At 47.5% G+C, this 20,565-nt stretch overlaps 1 protein-coding gene across 2 annotated transcripts; it reads left to right on the plus strand.

Annotated features, from left to right (window-relative positions):
* Nucleotides 1–8,614: 8,614 nt before the first annotated feature.
* LOC116956380 (uncharacterized) lies at nucleotides 8,615–20,117 on the plus strand. Of its 2 annotated transcripts, none has more exons than XM_032977960.2 (4): nucleotides 8,615–9,802; nucleotides 11,781–11,900; nucleotides 13,164–13,845; nucleotides 15,650–20,117. In XM_032977960.2, exons 1-4 carry the CDS (start codon nucleotides 9,710–9,712, stop codon nucleotides 15,967–15,969), a joined length of 1,215 nt encoding a protein of 404 aa, XP_032833851.2. In that variant the 5' UTR covers nucleotides 8,615–9,709; the 3' UTR covers nucleotides 15,970–20,117. The 2 variants fall into 2 exon arrangements, with proteins under 2 accessions (XP_032833851.2, XP_032833852.2); XM_032977961.2 differs by having other exon boundaries at nucleotides 11,781–11,861.
* Nucleotides 20,118–20,565: the final 448 nt, after the last annotated feature.

A 20,565-nucleotide genomic window follows, 5' to 3' on the forward strand; every position in this document is an offset into this window, starting at 1 on the left:
GGGATTTATTTTACACCGGCGAACCCGGAGTGGAGTCTCACACACAGGAGCCTGGAACTATTTTTTGTATCGTGTGCCCGGAGTGGAGTATTTAATACAGGAGCCTGGAATTATTTTAATGGGAAACCAGGAGTGGGGTTTTAGCACATAGGAGTATGGAGTCTCTTTTCGTAAGACCTTAACAGATTGCTGGGACAAGTGCTGTTATTTGTGAGCAGCTGCACTTATGAAGGCCGGCACTGTGGCCCACGAATGGGCGGGTGACCACCACCACCACGCCCGGCCGCCTTTGCCTCCCCTACTGGCGATGTTTACTGCACACCGCACCAGATCCTGTACTCATTTGAGGCGGAGTCAACCTAGGGGAGGCCCAGGACCGGTTCAGATAACCGCTCCCCACACATTGAGACCAGGAGTGGTAATTCACACATATAAACCCGGAGTGGCGTATCATACACAGGAACCTGGAGTATTTTTTTATGATAGCCTGGAGCGAAGTCATACAGACAGGAGCCCGGAGTACTTTTATAGGAAAACCAGGAATGGAGTCTCATATATTAGAGCCTGGAGGCTCTTCATCGAGAGGCTGCAGTGCGGAGCTTTGCTCCATGCGCGAAATGCCGCGTACAACAACCTGGAGTGGAGTATTAAGAACAGGAGCCTGGAGTGGTGTTTTATTTTAGTGACGAGGCTCTGGAGTGACTTATAGGGAGATCCGGAATGGAGTCCCCTATACTGGAGCCTGGAGTCCACTCCAAAGGCGGAGTCGACCACGCCTTTGGAAACCCTGAAGCAGAGTACCCTAAAAACGACCGTGGAGTGATTTATAACATCCGGAGTGGATTCTACCGAAAGAACAAAGAATATGAATCTGGAGTGGAATTGAACATTCACTTATACTGACTGGAGTATAGTACACTGGAGCCTGGAGTGTGGCTACCAAGGTGAAGCCGGGTACCTCAGGTAAAACTTGGAGCAGAGCTTCAAAAATAAGAGCCTGGAGTGGTTTAAAAAGGAGATCCGAAGCGAATTGTGGAATGGATTTTCGGATGCAGGACTCTGGAGTGCAGTTTTAATATAAGTCTGGAACGTGATCCAGCCCTCACCAAGGGGCGAGATGTTAATTACCTCGCCTGGTGTACAGAAGGGCCTGGGTTCCATCCCGGACCCTGACGCCTGCTGCTGTATATTTGGAGTTTGCGTGTCTCTCTCCACCCGTGGTCGCGTGGAGGATTTGTTTCCGGGTTTTCCCCTCCACATTTAAAATCGACATCACGCGCTCTGAGTATTGAGCTGCTGCTATAAATCTCCACGTGGTGGTGATGATGACCCGTCACTTGAGGCTGTCACTTGTGATCGCCAGGCTCGCCTCTGAAAACAACAGATCGACGCAGCTCTGCGTCGTGTTAATTAGAATGTGAGTCACAAGACATCTGGACCCGCCCGTGCTTATCGCCTGTCCAACTTGCTCGGTGTGACAGCGGCCCCTAGCGGCAACTCGCCACATCGCCACCTGGGAGTTGCTCACGCACAGCGGCAGTATTCATACCGCAGCAGGAATCCGATGAGCTATGAAGCTCTTTTTTTCACAGATGTCCAGTTAGGGGCACGGGGTTATAAGAACAAACACAAAACACTAAAGGGCCGTCCATAAATGACGTCACGCGATTTTGGACGATTTTTGACCCCCCCCCCCCCCTCGTCACACGGCGTCACAAAAAGTCAGACCCCCCCCTCTCAAATATGACGTCACAAAGCTCTGACCCCCCCCCCAAAAAAAATCATGCTTCAAATCGCTTTAAACTATTGTCACATTGTAGTGCGTATTTAATGTGGCGCTGCACTCTGATGTTGTAGGAGAAAACATTTATTAAAAAGTCTATTTAATTATCTTCTTTGGTTCTTTCGGTAAAGTCACGTAGAATGAGAATAAAATAATAAATTAAAATTAAAATATTGTCTTATTCAATTTAATTTTATTATTTTATTCTCATTCTACGTGACTTTACCGAAAGAACCAAAGAAGATGAATCATTGCAGTCACGAAAGCTTTAAATCGAAATCTATTTAATTAAGTAGAACGTGTTGTCTAGAATTTATTTAAAGTTGCGAATTTTGATGTGACATCACATTTCTCAACCCCCCCCTCCCTCGTCACACATCGTCACAAATGTCTGACCCCCCCCCCCCCCCCCAGGTGCGTGACGTCATATATGGACGGCCCCTAACACACGATAGGGGTGCAAAGTATAGGAAAGGTAAACACATCACTCAATAAATATACAGATAAACTATTTTACTACAGCAGGTAAGGCCCTCTGAGATATTAACTTCGTCTACGGAAGCGACCTGGCCACGAACGACAGCTCCACAGAGCGGCTTATCGCGTGCAAATGTACAAAATAGCCGTGTTGGCCATACTTCACCACGCTGGTCAGTGCGGGTTGGTGAAGGAGCGGGCGAGCATTTGGGCGCGGTAAGGCGCAGAAGTACGGTACAACTAATGTCGGTGCAATACAATCCGCCGCCCACCACTTAGCAGCAGCCTATAGCATCTGTTATGCATGCATATATAGCACGTTGAACTTCTTTCGCACCGGAGGCAGCGGGGGAAGGACAACAAACTAAACACACAAAAAAACAGCTCTAGACAAATGAGTTTGTCAGTCGAGATGATGACGATTTAAAAGTGCACAGCTCCCATTGGCTTCGTGATATGGGAATGGCAGAGCATTCCAGACGGCCCCGCGACGAGGGCGCGGTGACCACCGCTGTCCCCCATTGAGATTCAGTGTCTAGTGATTCACATCCTTTATTTAACCAGATGAGACTCATTGAGATTCAATCTCTAGTGATTCACGTCCTTTATTTAACTAGATGAGAGACTCATTGAGACTCAATCTCTAGTGATTCACATCCTTTATTTAACCAGGTGAGAGACTCAATTGAGATTCAGTCTCTAGTTATTCACATCCTTTATTTAACCAGATGAGACTCATTGAGATTCAATCTCTAGTGATTCACGTCCTTTATTTAACTAGATGAGAGACTCATTGAGATTCAATCTCTAGTGAGTCACATCCTTTATTTAACCAGATGAGACTCATTGAGATTCAATCTCTAGTGATTCACGTCCTTTATTTAACTAGATGAGAGACTCATTGAGACTCAATCTCTAGTGATTCACATCCTTTATTTAACCAGGTGAGAGACTCAATTGAGATTCAGTCTCTAGTTATTCACATCCTTTATTTAACCAGATGAGACTCATTGAGATTCAATCTCTAGTGATTCACGTCCTTTATTTAACTAGATGAGAGACTCATTGAGATTCAATCTCTAGTGAGTCACATCCTTTATTTAACCAGATGAGAGACCCATTGAGATTCAGTCTCTAGTGATTCACATCCTTTATTTAACCAGGTGAGAGACTCATTGAGATTCAGTCTCTATTGATTCACATCCTTTATTTAACCAGATAAGAGACTCATTGAGGTTCAGTCTCTAGTGATTCACATCCTTTATTTAACCAGATGAGACTCATTGAGATTCAATCTCTAGTGATTCACGTCCTTTATTTAACCCGATGAGAGACACATTGAGATCCAATCTCTAATGATTAACATCCTTTATTTAACCAGATGAGAGACTCATTGAGATTCAGTCTCTAGTGATTCACATCCTTTATTTCACCAGATGAGACCCATTGAGATTCAGTCTCTAGTGATTCACATCCTTTATTTAACCAGATGAGAGACTCATTGAGATTCAGTCTCTAGTTATTCACATCCTTTATTTAACCAGATGAGACTCATTGAGATTCAATCTCTAGTGATTCACGTCCTTTATTTAACTAGATGAGAGACTCATTGAGACTCAATCTCTAGTGATTCACATCCTTTATTTAACCAGGTGAGAGACTCAATTGAGATTCAGTCTCTAGTTATTCACATCCTTTATTTAACCAGATGAGACTCATTGAGATTCAATCTCTAGTGATTCACGTCCTTTATTTAACTAGATGAGAGACTCATTGAGATTCAATCTCTAGTGAGTCACATCCTTTATTTAACCAGATGAGAGACCCATTGAGATTCAGTCTCTAGTGATTCACATCCTTTATTTAACCAGGTGAGAGACCCATTGAGATTCAGTCTCTAGTGATTCACATCCTTTATTTAACCAGTTGAGAGACCCATTGAGATTCAGTCTCTAGTGATTCACATCCTTAATTTAACCAGATGAGACTCATTGAGATTCAGTCTCTAGTGATTCACATCCTTTATTTAACCAAATAAGATACTCATTGAGATTCAATCTCTAGTGATTCACATCCTTTATTTAACCAGATGAGAGACTCATTGAGATTCAGTCTCTAGTGATTCACATCCTTTATTTAACCAGATGAGAAACCCATTGAGATTCAATCTCTAGTGATTCACATCCTTTATTTAACCAGATGAGAGACCCATTGAGATTCAATCTCTAGTGATTCACATCCTTTATTTAACCAGATGAGAGACTCATTGAGATTCAATCTCTAGTGATTCACATCCTTTATTTAACCAGATGAGAGACTCATTGAGATTCAGTCTCTAGTGATTCACATCCCTTATTTAACCAGATGAGACTCATTGAGATTCAGTCTCTAGTGATTCACATCCTTTATTTAACCAGTTGAGAGTCCCATTGAGATTCAGACTCTAGTGATTCACATCCTTTATTTGACCAGATGAGAGACCCATTGAGATTCAGTCTCTAGTGATTCAAATCCTTTATTTAACCAGGTGAGAGACCCATTGAGATTCAGTCTCTAGTGATTCACATCCTTTATTTAACCAGATGAGACCCATTGAGGTTCAGTCTCTAGTGATTCACATCCTCTATTTAACCAGATGAGACTCATTGAGATTCAGTCTCTAGTGATTCACATCCTTTATTTAACCAGATGAGAGACTCATTGAGGTTCAGTCTCTAGTGATTCACATCCTTTATTTAACCAGATGAGACCCATTGAGATTCAGTCTCTAGTGATTCACATCATTTATTTAACTAGATGAGACTCATTGAGATTCAGTCTCTAGTGATTCACATCCTTGATTTAACCAGATGAGAGACCCATTGAGATTCAGTCTCTAGTGATTCACATCCTTTATTTAACCAGATGAGAGACTCATTGAGATTCAGTCTCTAGTGATTCACATCCTTTATTTAACCAGATGAGAGACCCATTGAGATTCAGTCTCTAGTGATTCACATCCTTTATTTAACCAGATGAGAGACCCATTGAGATTCAGTCTCTAGTGATTCACATCATTTATATAACCAGATGAGAGACTCATTGAGATTCAGTCTCTAGGGATTCACATCCTCTACTTAACCAGATGAGAGACTCATTGAGATTCAATCTCTAATGATTCACATCTTTATTTAACCAGATGAGACTCATTGAGATTCAGTCTCTAGTGATTCACATCCTTGATTTAACCAGATGAGAGCCCCATTGAGATTCAGTCTCTAGTGATTCACATCCTTTATTTAACCAGATGAGACTCATTGAGATTCAGTCTCTAGTGATTCACATCCTTTATTTAACCAGATGAGAGAATCATTGAGATTCAGTCTCGTGATTCACATCCTTTATTTAACCAGATGAGAGACCCATTGAGATTTAGTCTCTAGTGATTCACATCCTTTATTTAACCAGATGAGAGACTCATTGAGATTCAGTCTCTAGTGATTCACATCCCTTATTTAACCAGATGAGAGACTCATTGAGATTCAGTCTCTCGTGATTCACATCCTTTATTTAACCAGATGAGAGACCCATTGAGATTTAGTCTCTAGTGATTCTCATCCTTTATTTAACCAGATGAGAGACTCATTGAGATTCAATCTCTAGTGATTCACATCCCTTATTTAACCAGATGAGGGACCCATTGAGATTCAGTCTCTTATTCCTTGTTTTTTTCGGTAAAGTCACGTAGGTAAAAATATAATACAAATAAATGAAAACAACTAAATTAAATCACGACGTTTCGGAGGCAACACAACTTCCTTCATCAGGTGTAAAAAAAGGGCACAGCAAAATAACTGTAGAGAGAGCTATTTGTGGTGATACACTGTTATATAGTGTCAGAGGAGGGGGAGGAGCCAGGGAGGACGGGCGCAGCATGGGGGGGGGGGGGAGTGTGGGTGGAGCCAAGAAGGTAAAACTAAAGAAGAACATCGGAGCCACGGATGGGGCGGGGGGAGTATCGGTTGAGGTTTAACATGGCTAATCACATCTTTCCAATGATTGCTCAATTTTAATCCATCTTCTCGGTTGAAGTTATGTCTATGTTTGTGTATCTGTATGGCTTCATGGACAAATCTTTGGTGGTATCCAGGCGGCTTGCAGAGTCCCTTGGTATCGGAGAAAACAATATCATGATAACTCACAGCGTTGTATCAGTGATCAGCTACGGCAGAATAATAAGTTCTGCCGTGTTTCAAATCTGATTTGTGCTCGCGAATTCGGTCAGAAATATGTCGTTTCGTCTCCCCGATATAGCAGTCACCGCAAGTACAACTCAATTTGTAAACACCGGGGTACTGATGTACATGTTTTAATTCACTGACCAGGTGGTGTTGGTCAGAGATGCAATGAGCCCTACGGTATAGTGTTTTGATGAGCGAATTCTTTTGAACCAGGTGGTGGTGGGAATCAGGTTTCAAGTAGGAATCTGTGTGGGTGACCTTCCTATAAACAGAATGTCCCAAAGAGCCATCAGGCCTCCTCTCAAACAGAACATCCAAGAATGGCAGCTTGCCATCTTTCTCGACTTCCATGGTGAATTTGATGGATGGGTGTCTGGAATTGGTGTGGTCTAGGAAATGGTTCAATGCTGGGAGGCTATGTGGCCAAATGACGAAAGTATCATCCACATATCTCTTCCACAGGGAAGGACGAAGGGTGGATGTCTGGATGGCGTCTGATTCAAACTTCTCCATGAAAATATTGACTATCACTGGTGATAAGAGGGGACCCATAGGGGTACCCTAATTTTGTTTGTAGACGGTATTATTCCAGGTAAAGTAAGTGTTGGTGAGGCAGTGCCTAACCAGCGCAGGTACATCAGGGTTCAGTCCATGTTGGACCAAGTCTTCAGTTATTATGGTGTCAGGCACTGGGACCTTGGTGAACAGAGATACCACATCAAAGCTGATGAGGATATCGGCAGGAGACAATACAATGTCCTTGACCACAGAAACCAATTGGGTTGAGTTAAGTACTGCTGAGGTGGTCTTGCCAGTGAAGGGAAGCAGAGTGTCCGATAAAAAAACAGGCTAGCTTGTAGGTAGGAGAGTTGATCGTGGACACGATGGGCCGTAGTGGGGTACCTTCTTTATGGATCTTGGGAATACCATATAATCTGGGAGGTCTTGCAGCCGAGGGTTTTAGGGATGGACGTTTGGTTGGTTCGATTAGGGAAGTCGAACTAGTGATGATCTTGTTGGTTTTTGTCGTTAGGCTGTTAGTAGAATCACGAAACGACATATTTCTGACCGATTTCGCGGGCACAAATCAGATTTGAAACACGGAAGAACGAATTCTTCTGCCGTAGCTGATCACTGTTAGAACGCTGTGGGTTATCATGATATTGTTTTCTCCGATACCAAGGTACTCTGCAAGCCGTCTGGATACCACCAAAGATTTGTCCATGAAGCCATACAGATATACAAACATAGACATAGCTTCAACGGAGAAGATGGATTCAAATTGAGCAATCATTGGAAAGATGTGATTAACCATGTTAAACCTCAACCGATACTCTCCCCTGCCCCGCGTCCACCCCCCCATCCGTAGCTCCGATGCTCTTCTTTAGTTTTACCTTCCTGGCTCCTCTCCCTCCTCTTACCCTATATAACAGTCTATCACCACAAATAGCTCTCTCTCTTCAGTTATTTTGCTGTGCCCTTTTTTTTACACCTGATGAAGGAAGCTTGTGTTGCCTCCGAAACGTCGTGATTTACTTTAGTCGTTATCATTTATTAAAATTTGTACCTACGTGACTTTACCGAAAAAAAAACAAACAGTATGAATCCTTGCAGCCTCACGAAAGCTTCAAATCTAGAATTCAGTCTCTAGTGATTCACATCCTTGATTTAACCACGTGGGAGCGCAGAGCTTCACAGCTCATTGTATTCATCCTGCAGTGCGCATCTTCTGATTACCAACATTACGATTAGAAACCACGGATTCGATGTCCAATTGAATCGGATTCATGGCCGTGCGAACCGAACGCATTCCTGAAGATCATTCGCCTGCATCCAGCAGTGGATGAGCCACGGGTGGCGGTGATGCTGCAGCTGGCGGTGGTGATTGGTGGAATCGATGAGATCGTAAATACCCAGCGAAATCGAAACACCGGAATTGATGCGCAGTGGAATCGACTGCGCAATTGAAGCTACAGCGTTGGAATCCAGCGGAGGTGGAATCTAATCTTGAGTAATCGTTATATATTCTCTTTTTATGAATCGGTTCAGCATAGGAAAATTATTTGCCATTGGAAAGAATTGGAATTGATAGGTTGGTATCCAAATCAGGGAATGTGTGGATCGATTCCTGTTGGCCCTCCCTCTTTCGCTGCTGCTGTTGGTCCTGGGCTCAGCTCCTCCTCACATCAGCAGCCGCATCCTCATCATCAGCAACAACATCATCATCAGGAATATCATCATCAGCAACAACATCATCAGCGGTATCATCATCAGCGATATCATCATCAGCAACAACATCATCATCAGCATCATCAGCAATATCATCATCAGCGATATCATCATCAGCAACATCAGCGACATCATCGATATCATCAGCAACATCATCAGCGACATCATCATCAGCATCATCAGCAACATCCACAATATCAGCAACAGCGTCATCAGCGAACTGCATCAGCATCAATATAATCACGATCAATATCACCATCAGTAATATCACAACCAACATCACCATCTTCATTTATATTATCACAATTGACGTAGCCAAAATAAACATTACATCACCATTATAATCACTAAATATCACCACAATCACCACCAACATTCCCGACATTAACATCACCGTCATCAAACACCAACATCAACACAATTACCAGCACCATCACCACCATCACCCACATCACCAACATCACACCATCACCCACATCACCAACATCGCAACATCACCCACATCACAACATCACCAATATCACCCACATCACACCATCACCCACATCACATCACCCACATCACACCATCACATCACCCACATCACACCATCACCCACATCACACCATCACCAACATCACCCACATCACAACATCACCAATATCACCCACATCACACCATCACCCACATCACAACATCACCCACATCACCAACATCACATCACCCACATCACAACATCACCCACATCACACCATCACATCACCCACATCACAACATCACCCACATCACTAACATCACCCACATCACACCATCACCCACATCATAACACCAATATCACCCACATCACACCATCACCCACATCACAACATCACCCACATCACACCATCACCCACATCACCCACATCACACCATCACCCACATCACACCATCACATCACCCACATCACACCATCACCCACATCACACCATCACCCACATCACCCACATCACCCACATCACACCATCACCCACATCACACCATCATGTATCTCTCTCCTCTCTTCTGCGTCCTCTTCCCTCTCCTCCTCCACGCCGCTCCTGAGCCAAGCACTCGAGACGACACCGCCCGCTCACAGGTGCGCCTGGGGGCATGGATGGGGGCGCTGGGGTATTGACAGGGCATTGGTGCATTGATAAGGGCGCTGGGGTATTGACAGGGCATTGGTGCATTGATAAGGGCGTTGGGGTATTGACAGGGCATTGGTGCATTGATAAGGGCGTTGGGGCATTGATAAGGGTATTGGGGTATTGACAGGGCATTGGGGTATTGACAGGACATTGGTGCATTGACAGGGCATTGGTGCATTGATAAGGGCGTTGGGGTATTGACAGGGCATTGGTGCATTCATAATGGCGCTGGGTTATTGACAGGGCATTGGTGCATTGATAAGGGCGCTGGGGTATTGACAGGGCATTGGTGCATTGATAAGGGAATTGGTGCATTGATAAGGGCATTGGTGCATTGATAAGGGCGTTGGGGTATTGACAGGGCATTGGTGCATTGATAAGGGCGTTGGGGCATTGATAAGGGCGCTGGGGTATTGACAGGGCATTGGTGCATTGATATGGGCATTGGTCCATTGATAACGGCATTGGTGCATTGATAATGGCGTTGGGGTATTGACAGGGCATTGGTGCATTGATAAGGGCAATAGTGCATTGATAAGGGCGTTGGGGTATTGATAAGGACATTGGTGCATTTGTAATGGCATTGGTGTATTGATAAGGGTTTTTTTGCATTGATAAGGGCATTGGTGCATTGATAAGGGCATTGGTACATTGACAAGACGCGTGTATTTATGAGGGCATTGATACGATGAGTTCAATCCCTGGATCTGTCTCTCAGGGTGAGGGGGCACACTTTCTCATGGCCAACCAATGCTTGTTGTATTATTTTTGACCCCAGTCTCGTGTCGCAAGAACGATTTGTAAATGTATTTATCCAAACCAAAACATAGTTGAACTGTACCAGGGTGTCAGGATGACTTGTGACCCCCCCTCCATTTAATTATCAAAAATTTAATATTTTTGTATACTTAATATTTGTAATCTATTTAATATTTTGTATACTTAAATAATCTATTTAATATTTTGTATACTTAAATCATGTTTGTGTCAAAGCCAGAAATGAATAAGCAAAGGAAATAAAACATAATTGTGAGGGCTCTAATTTTTAATTTGGTGATGATCACGCGACACCTGGACCACCCCTGGACTCTGTTTTTGCTTTGGCCATGTTCCGGAGACTTTTAAAGATTCACATCCTGGATATCAACGACCGCTGTTTGTGCAGTCGCGATGATAATCTGTACGGTAAATTCCACGTGGCCGTCAGAGTTTGTCACGAGTGCGCTTCTTGCGTTTGCCAGTCCACATTTTTAAACCCGAGAGATTAAAAACGATTAAACTATGAAAACATTTTTTTTTACCAGCTAAAGCCCCACTATTGAGCTACTTAGCTCTTTTTCAGAAGCTACCTATCACAAATTATGGCTCAACGAAATTGGAAAAACATCATCATCATCACGTTAACATTTTTAGCAGTAGCCAAATACTCTAAACGCGTGACCTTGATTCTAGATGTGGAGGGGAAAACCGGAGGACTCGGAGAAAAATCCACGCGACCACGGGGAGAGAGACACCGCAAACTCCAAATATACAGCAGCAGCAGGCGTTAGGGTCAGGATCGAACCCATGACCTCCTGTATACCAGGCGAGGGAGTTAACATCTCCTGGCAACCGTGATGATGATGATGAGAGACACGCAAACTCCAAATATACAGCAGCAGGCGTCAGGGTCGGGATCGAAACCACGACCTCCTGTAGACCAGGCGAGGGAGTTAACATCTCCTGGCCACCACCACGACACCCGTGCCTGGCACGAGCGCTGTGGTGACGTCACCGCTACCTCATAGCGACTGGCTGCTGTTGTTGTTGTGCATGAACTCACACACCCAAGTGTGTCTTCATCTCCCTCACTACTCCCCCCACCTCATCTACCACCTCATCCACCACTACCGTCCAATGATGATGATGACGCTGATGCCTTCACAGACGATGTCACCGCAGCAGCAGTGGAAGGAGCCTGACGTCCCTGGCTCGTTCCACAACGGAGCGGACTCTGTGGGGCTCGTGGTGAGTGCCACGCCGCAGCGACTCCGTAAGGTGGACAAGGTGTGACCCTGCTTAGCTTAGCCCAGCCCAGTCCAAACTAGTCTAGTCCAGTCAAAACTAGTCTAGTCCAGTCCATAGTCCAGCCCAGTTCAGACAAGTCCAGTCCAGCCCAGATCAGTCCAGTCCAACCCAAACTAGTCCAGCCCAGTCCAAACTAATCTAGTGCAGTCCATAGTCCAGACCAGTCCAAACTAGTCTAGTCCAGTCCAAACTAGTCTAGTCCAGTCCATAGTCCAGACCAGTCCATAGTCCAGACCAGTCCAAACTAGTCTAGTCCAGTCCATAGTCCAGACCAGTTCAGACCAGTCCAGCCCAAACTAGCCCAGTCCAGCCCAAACCAGCTGCAGTCCAAACCAGTCCGGTCCAAACCAGTCTGGTCCAAACCACTGCAGTTAAAACCAGGCCAATGCTTTCCAAATAAACTAAACTATTAAAACATTTAATTTTTATTTTTTCAGAAGTGACCTGGGCATTATAAATAAGAGCTTAACCAAGTGGCTTATCATCATCATCACGTGGAAATGTATTGCAATAGCCACATACTCTAAATTTGCAGCATGTTCAGAATGCGGCTGCTAGGGTGTAAAGCAGAACACCTTCTTCACATCATATTACGCCCGTGTTGGCCTCCCTGCACTGGCTTCCAGTTTCACAGTTTCCAGTTTAAAATCCTATTAACTTACAAAGCAGTGAACTATCTTACCCAGCCTACATAATTTATGTGCTGCACCCATACATCCCCCTCAAGGTCCCTAAGATGTGGGGCAGATCTTCTCTCTGCATTCCCAGGTCGAGGCTTATTCGGCCTATGGGGGACCATGACATTGTTCCCCGTGTAGCGCCCAGGCTTCGGAAAGATCTTCCACGAGGTATCAGAAAATATCTCTCTGAGAGTCGGTAAACATTTAAAAAATGCGTCCTAAAACCTACTTAGACGCTTCCGCTTGTTAAACTTTTAGTTCATTTGGTAAATGGATTCTTAGGATGTATTTCTAATATAATTATGTTGATGCTGTCTGCTGCAGCTGTGTCCGATACAGCGTTTTCGAGATCCTTGATGAAAAGCGCGAAATAAATGGAATTGTTATTTTTAAACGCGTGACGCCGATTCACATGACACAGAGCACTGTTTGTAGCCCAACGCCTCAGAAAGGATGGAACCCCCCTCACCCCCTGTCAACAGAGCGTAGCGAAAACCTGGCAGAAGCCAGGGCCTTGAAGATGCGACAGTGGCTGGATAAGTCATTCCCCTCCCCTCCGCAGGGTGGCACCGCGCCAACGGAGGGTGGCATCGCACTGACGGAGGGTGGCGCCGCCCTGACGGAGGGTGGTGACACAGTGACGGAGGGTGGTGACGCAGTGACGGAGGGTGGCACCGTACTGACGGAGGGTGGCATCGCGGCGATGGAGGGTGGCGCCGCCCTGACGGAGGGTGGCGCCGCCCTGACGGAGGGTGGTGCCGCCCTGACGGAGGGTGGTGCCGCCCTGACGGAGGGTGGTGACGCGACGGAGGGTGGCATCGCGGCGATGGAGGGTGGCATCGCGGCGATGGAGGGTGGCACCGCAGTGATGGAGGGTGGCGCCGCAGTGACGGAGGGTGGCATCGCAGTGACGGAGGGTGGCGCCACGGCGACGGAGGGCGGCGGCATGGCGACGGAGGGTGGCGCCGCACTGACGGAGGGTGGTGACACGACGGAGGGCGGCGGCACGGCGACGGAGGGCGGCTACGAGGGTGACGACGTGTTTGTGGAGGCTCCCGACGAGGATTACGCGGTGCTCTTCCCTCGCGACGACGGCGACGACGACGAGGCGGTGGAGAGGATCTTCGAGGCGGCCGTGGACGACGGCAACGACGTCTTCACCCTCCCCAACCTCCTCGATGACCTCGTCAGGGCCGAGATGAGCGAGCTGATGCCCAGCGACGAGGACTACGACGAGGACGGTGGTGAGTTTCCCTGCCCGTGCATCTGGGGAACCGTGAGTTGAGTGAGGAGCGGAAACAGTGAGTGCAGGTGATGTGGAGGGGGAAGTTTGTTCCAGTGAAGGGGGTGGGATAGGAGAGAGAGAGAGCGTGGATTGAGCGCAAGGAGGAGGCACAGAGAGAGAGACGTGGAGGGCGAGAAGACGACGCAGAAAGATACAAGAGTGGCAAGATGCGGTGGGGCTGGGCCACGCAGGGATCTGTGTAGACCAGGGTGAGGAATTTGAACAGGCAGCGGTAGGAGACAGGGAGCAGGTGCAGTTGCACGAGGCAGGTCGGGGTATGGGAATTATAGCGAATGGTTGAATTTTATCCGAGCAGAGTTGTTGGGGATTTGTTGAAGAGGGTTAAAAGAGTAAATGGGGAGACCGAGGGTAAGAGAGTTGCGGTAATCCAGATGGGTACGGATAAGGGAATGGATGAGGAGTTCGCAGCAGAGGTGGAACCGGTAAGCAGGGGTAGTGGCGGAGTTGCGATCGGTGAGGGGAGAGTCAAAGATGATACCAAGGAAGGCTGCGGGCTGAGGAATGAGGGGAATTGGAAAAAGGAGGGGAAAGAGAATGGAGGAGAGGAACGGGAGTTCGGGGAAAAAGAGAATTTGAGTTTTTCGAAGGGTCGACGGAGAGAGACACGTGACACCCCAGATTGGACAGAGCGATGAGGCAGGCCGCGAGAGGCGAAGTCGGGGGGAAAGGAGATCATTCTGGATGCCGTCCGTGAAGAGGCGACTGGGGGAAAGTTCGGCGAAGAAAAGGAAACGTTGCAAGTGGTGAGATGGAGAGATACAATTTAGGGAACCAAGAACAGCCCATTGCGGAACACTGACAGTGTACGGGAGGGAGGGGGTGCTGCGGAAGGGGAAGTAGCAATGATTGAATGAGACCGCAGAGGCGCTCGGAGAGAGAGATCGGACTGTCGCCAGGAGAGCGGTGTGCCGCAGCAGATGCCGAGAGAAGAGAGAGTAGGGGGTGGTCAACCGTGTCAAAAGCTGAGGACGGGTCGAGGAGTAAAATAATAATTTAAATGAATATAGCGCCCTAAAACAATCGTTCTCAGGGCGCTTTGCGTGGAAAGGCAGAAAATAGTTAACAACCAAGTAAAGAAGAAGTGACGCAGACGTTTGAAAAGAGCTCAAGAGAGCTATGTTAAGCCGATACGTTCTCCGCAGAGATTTTAAGATTTGTCAGTGTCTGGGAAGTCCCTTTGACCTCGAAGGAGCAAGGAGTTCCAGAGGTTAGGTGTCGCAGTTGCAAAGGCACCGTCACCACCCCCAAGTGTGCAGCCAGGATAGGCCAGCGTGAGCAGAGTTAGCCAGGTGACTGTGAAGTGAAGAGCCGTTTCGGTGGAGAGAGACGAACACCAGATTGGAATTGGGGGTAGAGAGAGTTAGAACATGAGTAGTGGGAAAGACGAGACCTTACCAGGCATTCGGAGAGTCTGGAGAAATCGTGGAGAAGAGAAATGGGGCGGTAGCCGCTGATGCTGCTGAGCCCGCAACACTAAGAGCCTGGGTCCCACTCTGGGTTTCAGCCCCAACCATGGAGATTCTCAAGTGCAATGAGTTAGCGGTCTCAGCCTGGTCACCAGTGACTCACACAGAGACCCATCGACTCACACAAAGACCCAGATTGAAAACTGATTTCTTTAGAATTGATTTTTGTGTTGAGTTTGTTTCTCCTTCCCCCACACATCTGATTAGGACAATTGGCTATGCATGGTGCGAAAGGAGTTCAACATACACACACATACATCGTCCCTTTTCCTGCAGCTCCAGACGATATCGACAGCATGGTGGACAACTCGATAGTCCATCGGCGGAGGGGTTCTCTCTACCCGGACTACCAGGACCTCGGGGCTACCTCCTCCTCCACCGGCGAGGGCCGGGATCCGGACTACGCGGCCCCCATGGGGGTGCTGATCAACGAGGCGCGGCGCGAGATGGAGGAGAGCCGCGGCCTCCGGGACAAGCTGGGTGGAGGTTTAGTGGATGGGCCGCCGGAGGAGGTTGGGCTGGAGCCTGGGGATCTGCAGCGGCTCGTCAGCAGCCTGTCTGTCGTCAACGGCGACGCGGAGGCTCAACCACATTAGCTCCGTCCGTCCGTTTGTCCGTCCGTCCGTTTGTTCGTCCGTCCGTCCATCTGTGCGTGACGTGGGACCGCGATGGCTCTCATTTAGACAGACTGACGTGAACCGGAACCCCTCGCGTAAAAGTTGTGTTGCCCTTAGCGTGCTTGCCCTGTAGAAAATCATTATCGCTGTGTCGTGTGTCTGTGTGTGTGCCCGTTTAAATTGGCACGACACGGGCTGGAGAAGAGATGGGGTGATGTGGCACAGGAGGGCGTGGAGCTGAGTGGACTTGCCGACGACTGGTACCAGCGGTGTCAAGATCGGCCTCTGTGGAGGAGGCTCGTGAAGGACGCTAATGGGCAGTTGGAGGCAGTCGTCCCTCCAATGACAACGGAGGGTGGAGGAGCGACGCTCACAACAACGAGCGGCGCACCAGGCGGCTAAAATGCGGCAAGTTGAGACAGTCGGCCCGCCATCTCAATCAGTGAACCCATGGCACCTGCTGGGTCTGTCCCGTCACCTCCTCTCAGCGAGCCTTCCACACTTCACGTGGCCTCAAAGTGCACCTGGCCTGGCACACAAGCGCCACGACGTCACCGTCGCTTTGTGGTGAATGGCGGATATTGGTGTGTATTTGTGTGTAGGGTGCTCGCTAACAGCACTTGATTCAACAGTCCGTTAAGGCTATGTGGGGGGATCTGTCTTTGTGCATGTGTTAGGAGTGGAAGTGCAGCGGTTAGCGCGCTGCGCCATGAAACTGGCGACCCCAGTTCGATTCCCGCTCACGGCTAACACCAGTGACGATTATCTGAACCGGTCCTGGGCCTCCCCTAGGTCGACTCAGTCTCAAATGAGTATCTGGTGCGGTGTGTAGTAAACATCGCCACTGGGGAGACAAAGGTGGCCAGGCGTGGTTGCTGGCCACCGACCCCCTTGTGTACAATGACGGCCTTCATAGGCGCTGCTACTTGCAAACAGCACTTGCCGCAAAAGTCTGTTCAGGCTATACGTGGGATCTTTGTCTTTGTACCCATCTGTCTGTGCGTAACGGGGGGTGGGGTCACGACAGCTCCGGTATAGATCTGAACGGAACCCGAGTGTCACGTTACGTTGCTGTTCGGGACTCGGCCCCGGAGAAAAGCGGCCACGATGATGGACGTACGCATGTACGGTGCACTTCTTCCACACCGTACGTAGCCAACTGTGACTGATCGAAGCGTTTTTACTTCACAGAATCTGGGGAGACAAAAACAAAACCCACAGCGCTCGCAGGACAAAACTAGCCGCTGAACGAGAAGAACCTCCTCCCGTCCACCTCCAGAGCGCCACGGTGGCTTGGAGATGTTAACTCCCTCGCCTGGTGTGCAGGAGGTCGTGGGTTTGATCCCGACCCTAACGATGCCTGCTGTATATTTGGAGTTTGCACGTCTCTCTCTCTCCCCGTGGTCCGGTTTTTCCTTCCACATTTAGACTCAACGTCACGCGTTTGTGTATTTGGCTGCGGTCATACACTTCCACACGATGATGATGATGATGATGATAAGCCACTTCGTTGAGGTATCAACATTTGTGATGGCCAGGTCGCTTCTGAAAAAGAGCTACAGAACTCAGTGGGACTTACCTGGAAAAATAAAGTTTACCGTAGTTTTAGTTTATCTGCTCGTGTCCATATCCATGTGACATGACAACACTCGATGTTGTACTAGAAAATGGAATATACAGATCATACATTTCCGATTATATAAATTGTCTATTATTTATATATATATGCGTGAGTGCGTGTATTAGGGTGCCACAACACTCAGGATTGTTATCATCAAGGTCTTGCTGCTAAACTGAAGTCGCTGTGAGTTGAGATAATTCCTCAATGTTTACTGGGTGCTCTACAGAGCTGAGACATGGATCGCAGTCAAGACAGTCGTGGTATAGGGGCACAGGTTAGTGGGCACCAAGGTGGCGAGATGTTAACTACCTCGCATGGTATACAGGAGGTCGTGGGTTCAATCCGGAGCCTGACACCTGCTGTATATTTGGAAGAGGTTTTGTTTGGGTTAGAGCGCGTAAATATACAGCGAGGGAAAAAAGTTTTTGATCCCCTGCTGATTTTGAACGTTTGCCCACTGACAAAGAAATGATCAGTCTATAATTTTAATGGTAGGTTTATTTGAACACAATGAGAGACAGAATAACAAAATCCAGAAAAACGCATGTCAAAAATGTCATAAATTGATTTGCATTTTAATGAGGGAAATAAGTATTTGACCCCTCTGCAAAACATGACTTAGTACTTGGTGGCAAAACCCTTGTTGGCAATCACAGAGGTCAGACGTTTCTTGTAGTTGGCCACCAGGTTTGCACACATCTCAGGAGGGATTTTGTCCCACTCTTTGCAGATCTTCTCCAAGTCATTAAGGTTTCGAGACTGACGCTCAGCTCCCTCCACAGATTTTCTATGGGATTAAGGTCTGGAGACTGGCTAGGCCACTCCAGGACCTTAATGTGCTTCTTCTTGAGCCACTCCTTTGTTGCCTTGGCCGTGTGTTTGGGTCATTGTCATGCTGGAATACCCATCCACGACCCATTTTCAATGCCCTGGCTGAGGGAAGGAGGTTCTCACCCAAGATTTGACGGTGAAGTTATCCTGTCCCCTGAGCAGAAAAACACCCCCAAAGCATAATGTTTCCACCTCTATGTGACGGTGGGGATGGTGTTCTTGGGGTCATAGGCAGCATTCCTCCTCCTCCAAACACGGCGAGTTGAGTTGATGCCAAAGAGCTCCATTTTGGTCTCATCTGACCACAACACTTTCACCCAGTTGTCCTCTGAATCATTCAGCTGTTCATTGGCAAACTTCAGACGGGCATGTATATATGCTTTCTTGAGCAGGGAGACCTTGTGGGCGCTGCAGGATTTCAGTCCTTCACGGTGTAGTGTTACCAATTGTTTTCTTGGTGACTATGGTCCCAGCTGCCTTGAGATCATTGACAAGATCCTCCCGTGTAGTTCTGGGCTAATTCCTCACCGTTCTCATGATCATTGCAACTCCACGAGGTGAGATCTTGCATGAAGCCTCAGGCCGAGGGAGATTGACAGTTCTTGTGTTTCTTCCATTTGCGAATAATCGCACCAACTGTTGTTACCTTCTCACCAAGCTGCTTGGCAATGGTCTTATAGCCCATTCCAGCCTTGTGTAGGTCTACAATCTTGTCCCTGACATCCTTGGAGAGCTCTTCGGTCTTGGCCATGGTGGAGAGTTTGGAATCTGATTGATTGATTGCTTCTGTGGACAGGTGTCTTTTATACAGGTAACAAGCTGAGATTAGGAGCACTCCCTTTAAGAGTGTGCTCCTAATCTCAGCTCGTTACCTGTATAAAAGACACCTGGGAGCCAAAAATCGTTCTGATTGAGAGGGGGTCAAATACTTATTTCCCTCATTAAAATGCAAATCAATTTATACAATTTTTGACATGCGTTTTTCTGGATTTTGTTGTTATTCTGTCTCTCACTGTTCAAATAAACCTACCATTAAAATTATAGACTGATCATTTCTATGTCAGTGGGCAAACGTACAAAATCAGCAGGGGATCAAATACTTCTTCCCCTCACTGTATAAACGTGTCGCTAAACCCCGCCACCACCCGACACAGCCAACTCGTAAGGGTTGTCACGTAAACAGAACGTGGCCAATTCGTCACTAGTACAGCACACCGGTCGTGTTTTGGGAGAGCCAAGCCCCCGGTGTCGGGACGTCGTGGAAGAGGGAGCTTTGAGTGCGTAGCTGAGTGGGTAGCCGGAGAGGCGAGTTGCGGAGTGCCACTCGATCCACGTAGTCACAGTACTCGAGGCACTCACGCAGAGAAGATCCCGAGCGGATGAGTCAGTAGGTGAGTATTAGGTGCCAATCAATCCACAGAGTCACAGTACTAGAGGCATAGGTGCAGAGGGCTCGGCCAAGAGTAGAATGAGATTCCCGGTCAGCGACCAGATGGAGAGGAGGGATTCCATCCCAGATGACTCCGAGGCCTTTCCCAAGCGGGCACAGCGAGTGGCACCAGAACGTGCGTACTGCTTACGGAACGGCTCTTGGTTTGCTTGCGAAATGTTAAGTTCCACGACAGGCTTGCGTGTTACAAAGTAGTGAAATAAAACTTGACCGACCCATTGTTAATCCTGGAGGGGGGCGTCGTGCATTCATCAATGTCGTGACGCCCGTTTGCCCCGAAAAGCCTCGCGGAGTCTCAAAGGCTCCCTTCACAGGTTTTCTGCCATGTTTTTCACAGAACAAATGCATGCGTGACTGTGTAATATTGGCGAGTGGTCGTGTAGTGGTGAGCGCTGCACTACTAAACTATTTTTTATTTTACCAGGCAAGGCCCACTGAGCTATATAGCCCTTTTTCAGAGCAACATAGCTTATCATCGAACCCGGCAATCCGAGTTCAATTCCCGCTCATGGCCAACACCAGTCAGGGTTATTTGAACTGGTCCTGGGACTCCTCTAGGGTAGACTCAGCCTAAAATGAGTAATGTTTCTGGTGCGGTATTTAAGCACGACCAACAGGAAGACAAAGGTGGCCGAGCGTGGTGCTGGCCACCCACCCCTTCGTCTGCCGTGCC

The sequence above is a fragment of the Petromyzon marinus genome, chromosome 65, assembly GCF_048934315.1.
Source record: "Petromyzon marinus isolate PM22_M1 ecotype Great Lakes invasive population chromosome 65, UKy_Petmar_22M1.pri1.0, whole genome shotgun sequence".
Lineage (NCBI taxonomy): Eukaryota > Metazoa > Chordata > Hyperoartia > Petromyzontiformes > Petromyzontidae > Petromyzon > Petromyzon marinus.

Bases quoted from the DNA above. Each gene is read 5' to 3' on its own strand.
- LOC116956380 (XM_032977960.2), top strand. From the start codon at position 9,710: ATGTATCTCTCTCCTCTCTTCTGCGTCCTCTTCCCTCTCCTCCTCCAC. The intron at 9,803-11,780 runs GTGCGCCTGGGG...ATGCCTTCACAG, and splicing joins ACGACACCGCCCGCTCACAG to ACGATGTCACCGCAGCAGCA. The intron at 11,901-13,163 runs GTGTGACCCTGC...TCCCCTCCGCAG, and splicing joins GACTCCGTAAGGTGGACAAG to GGTGGCACCGCGCCAACGGA.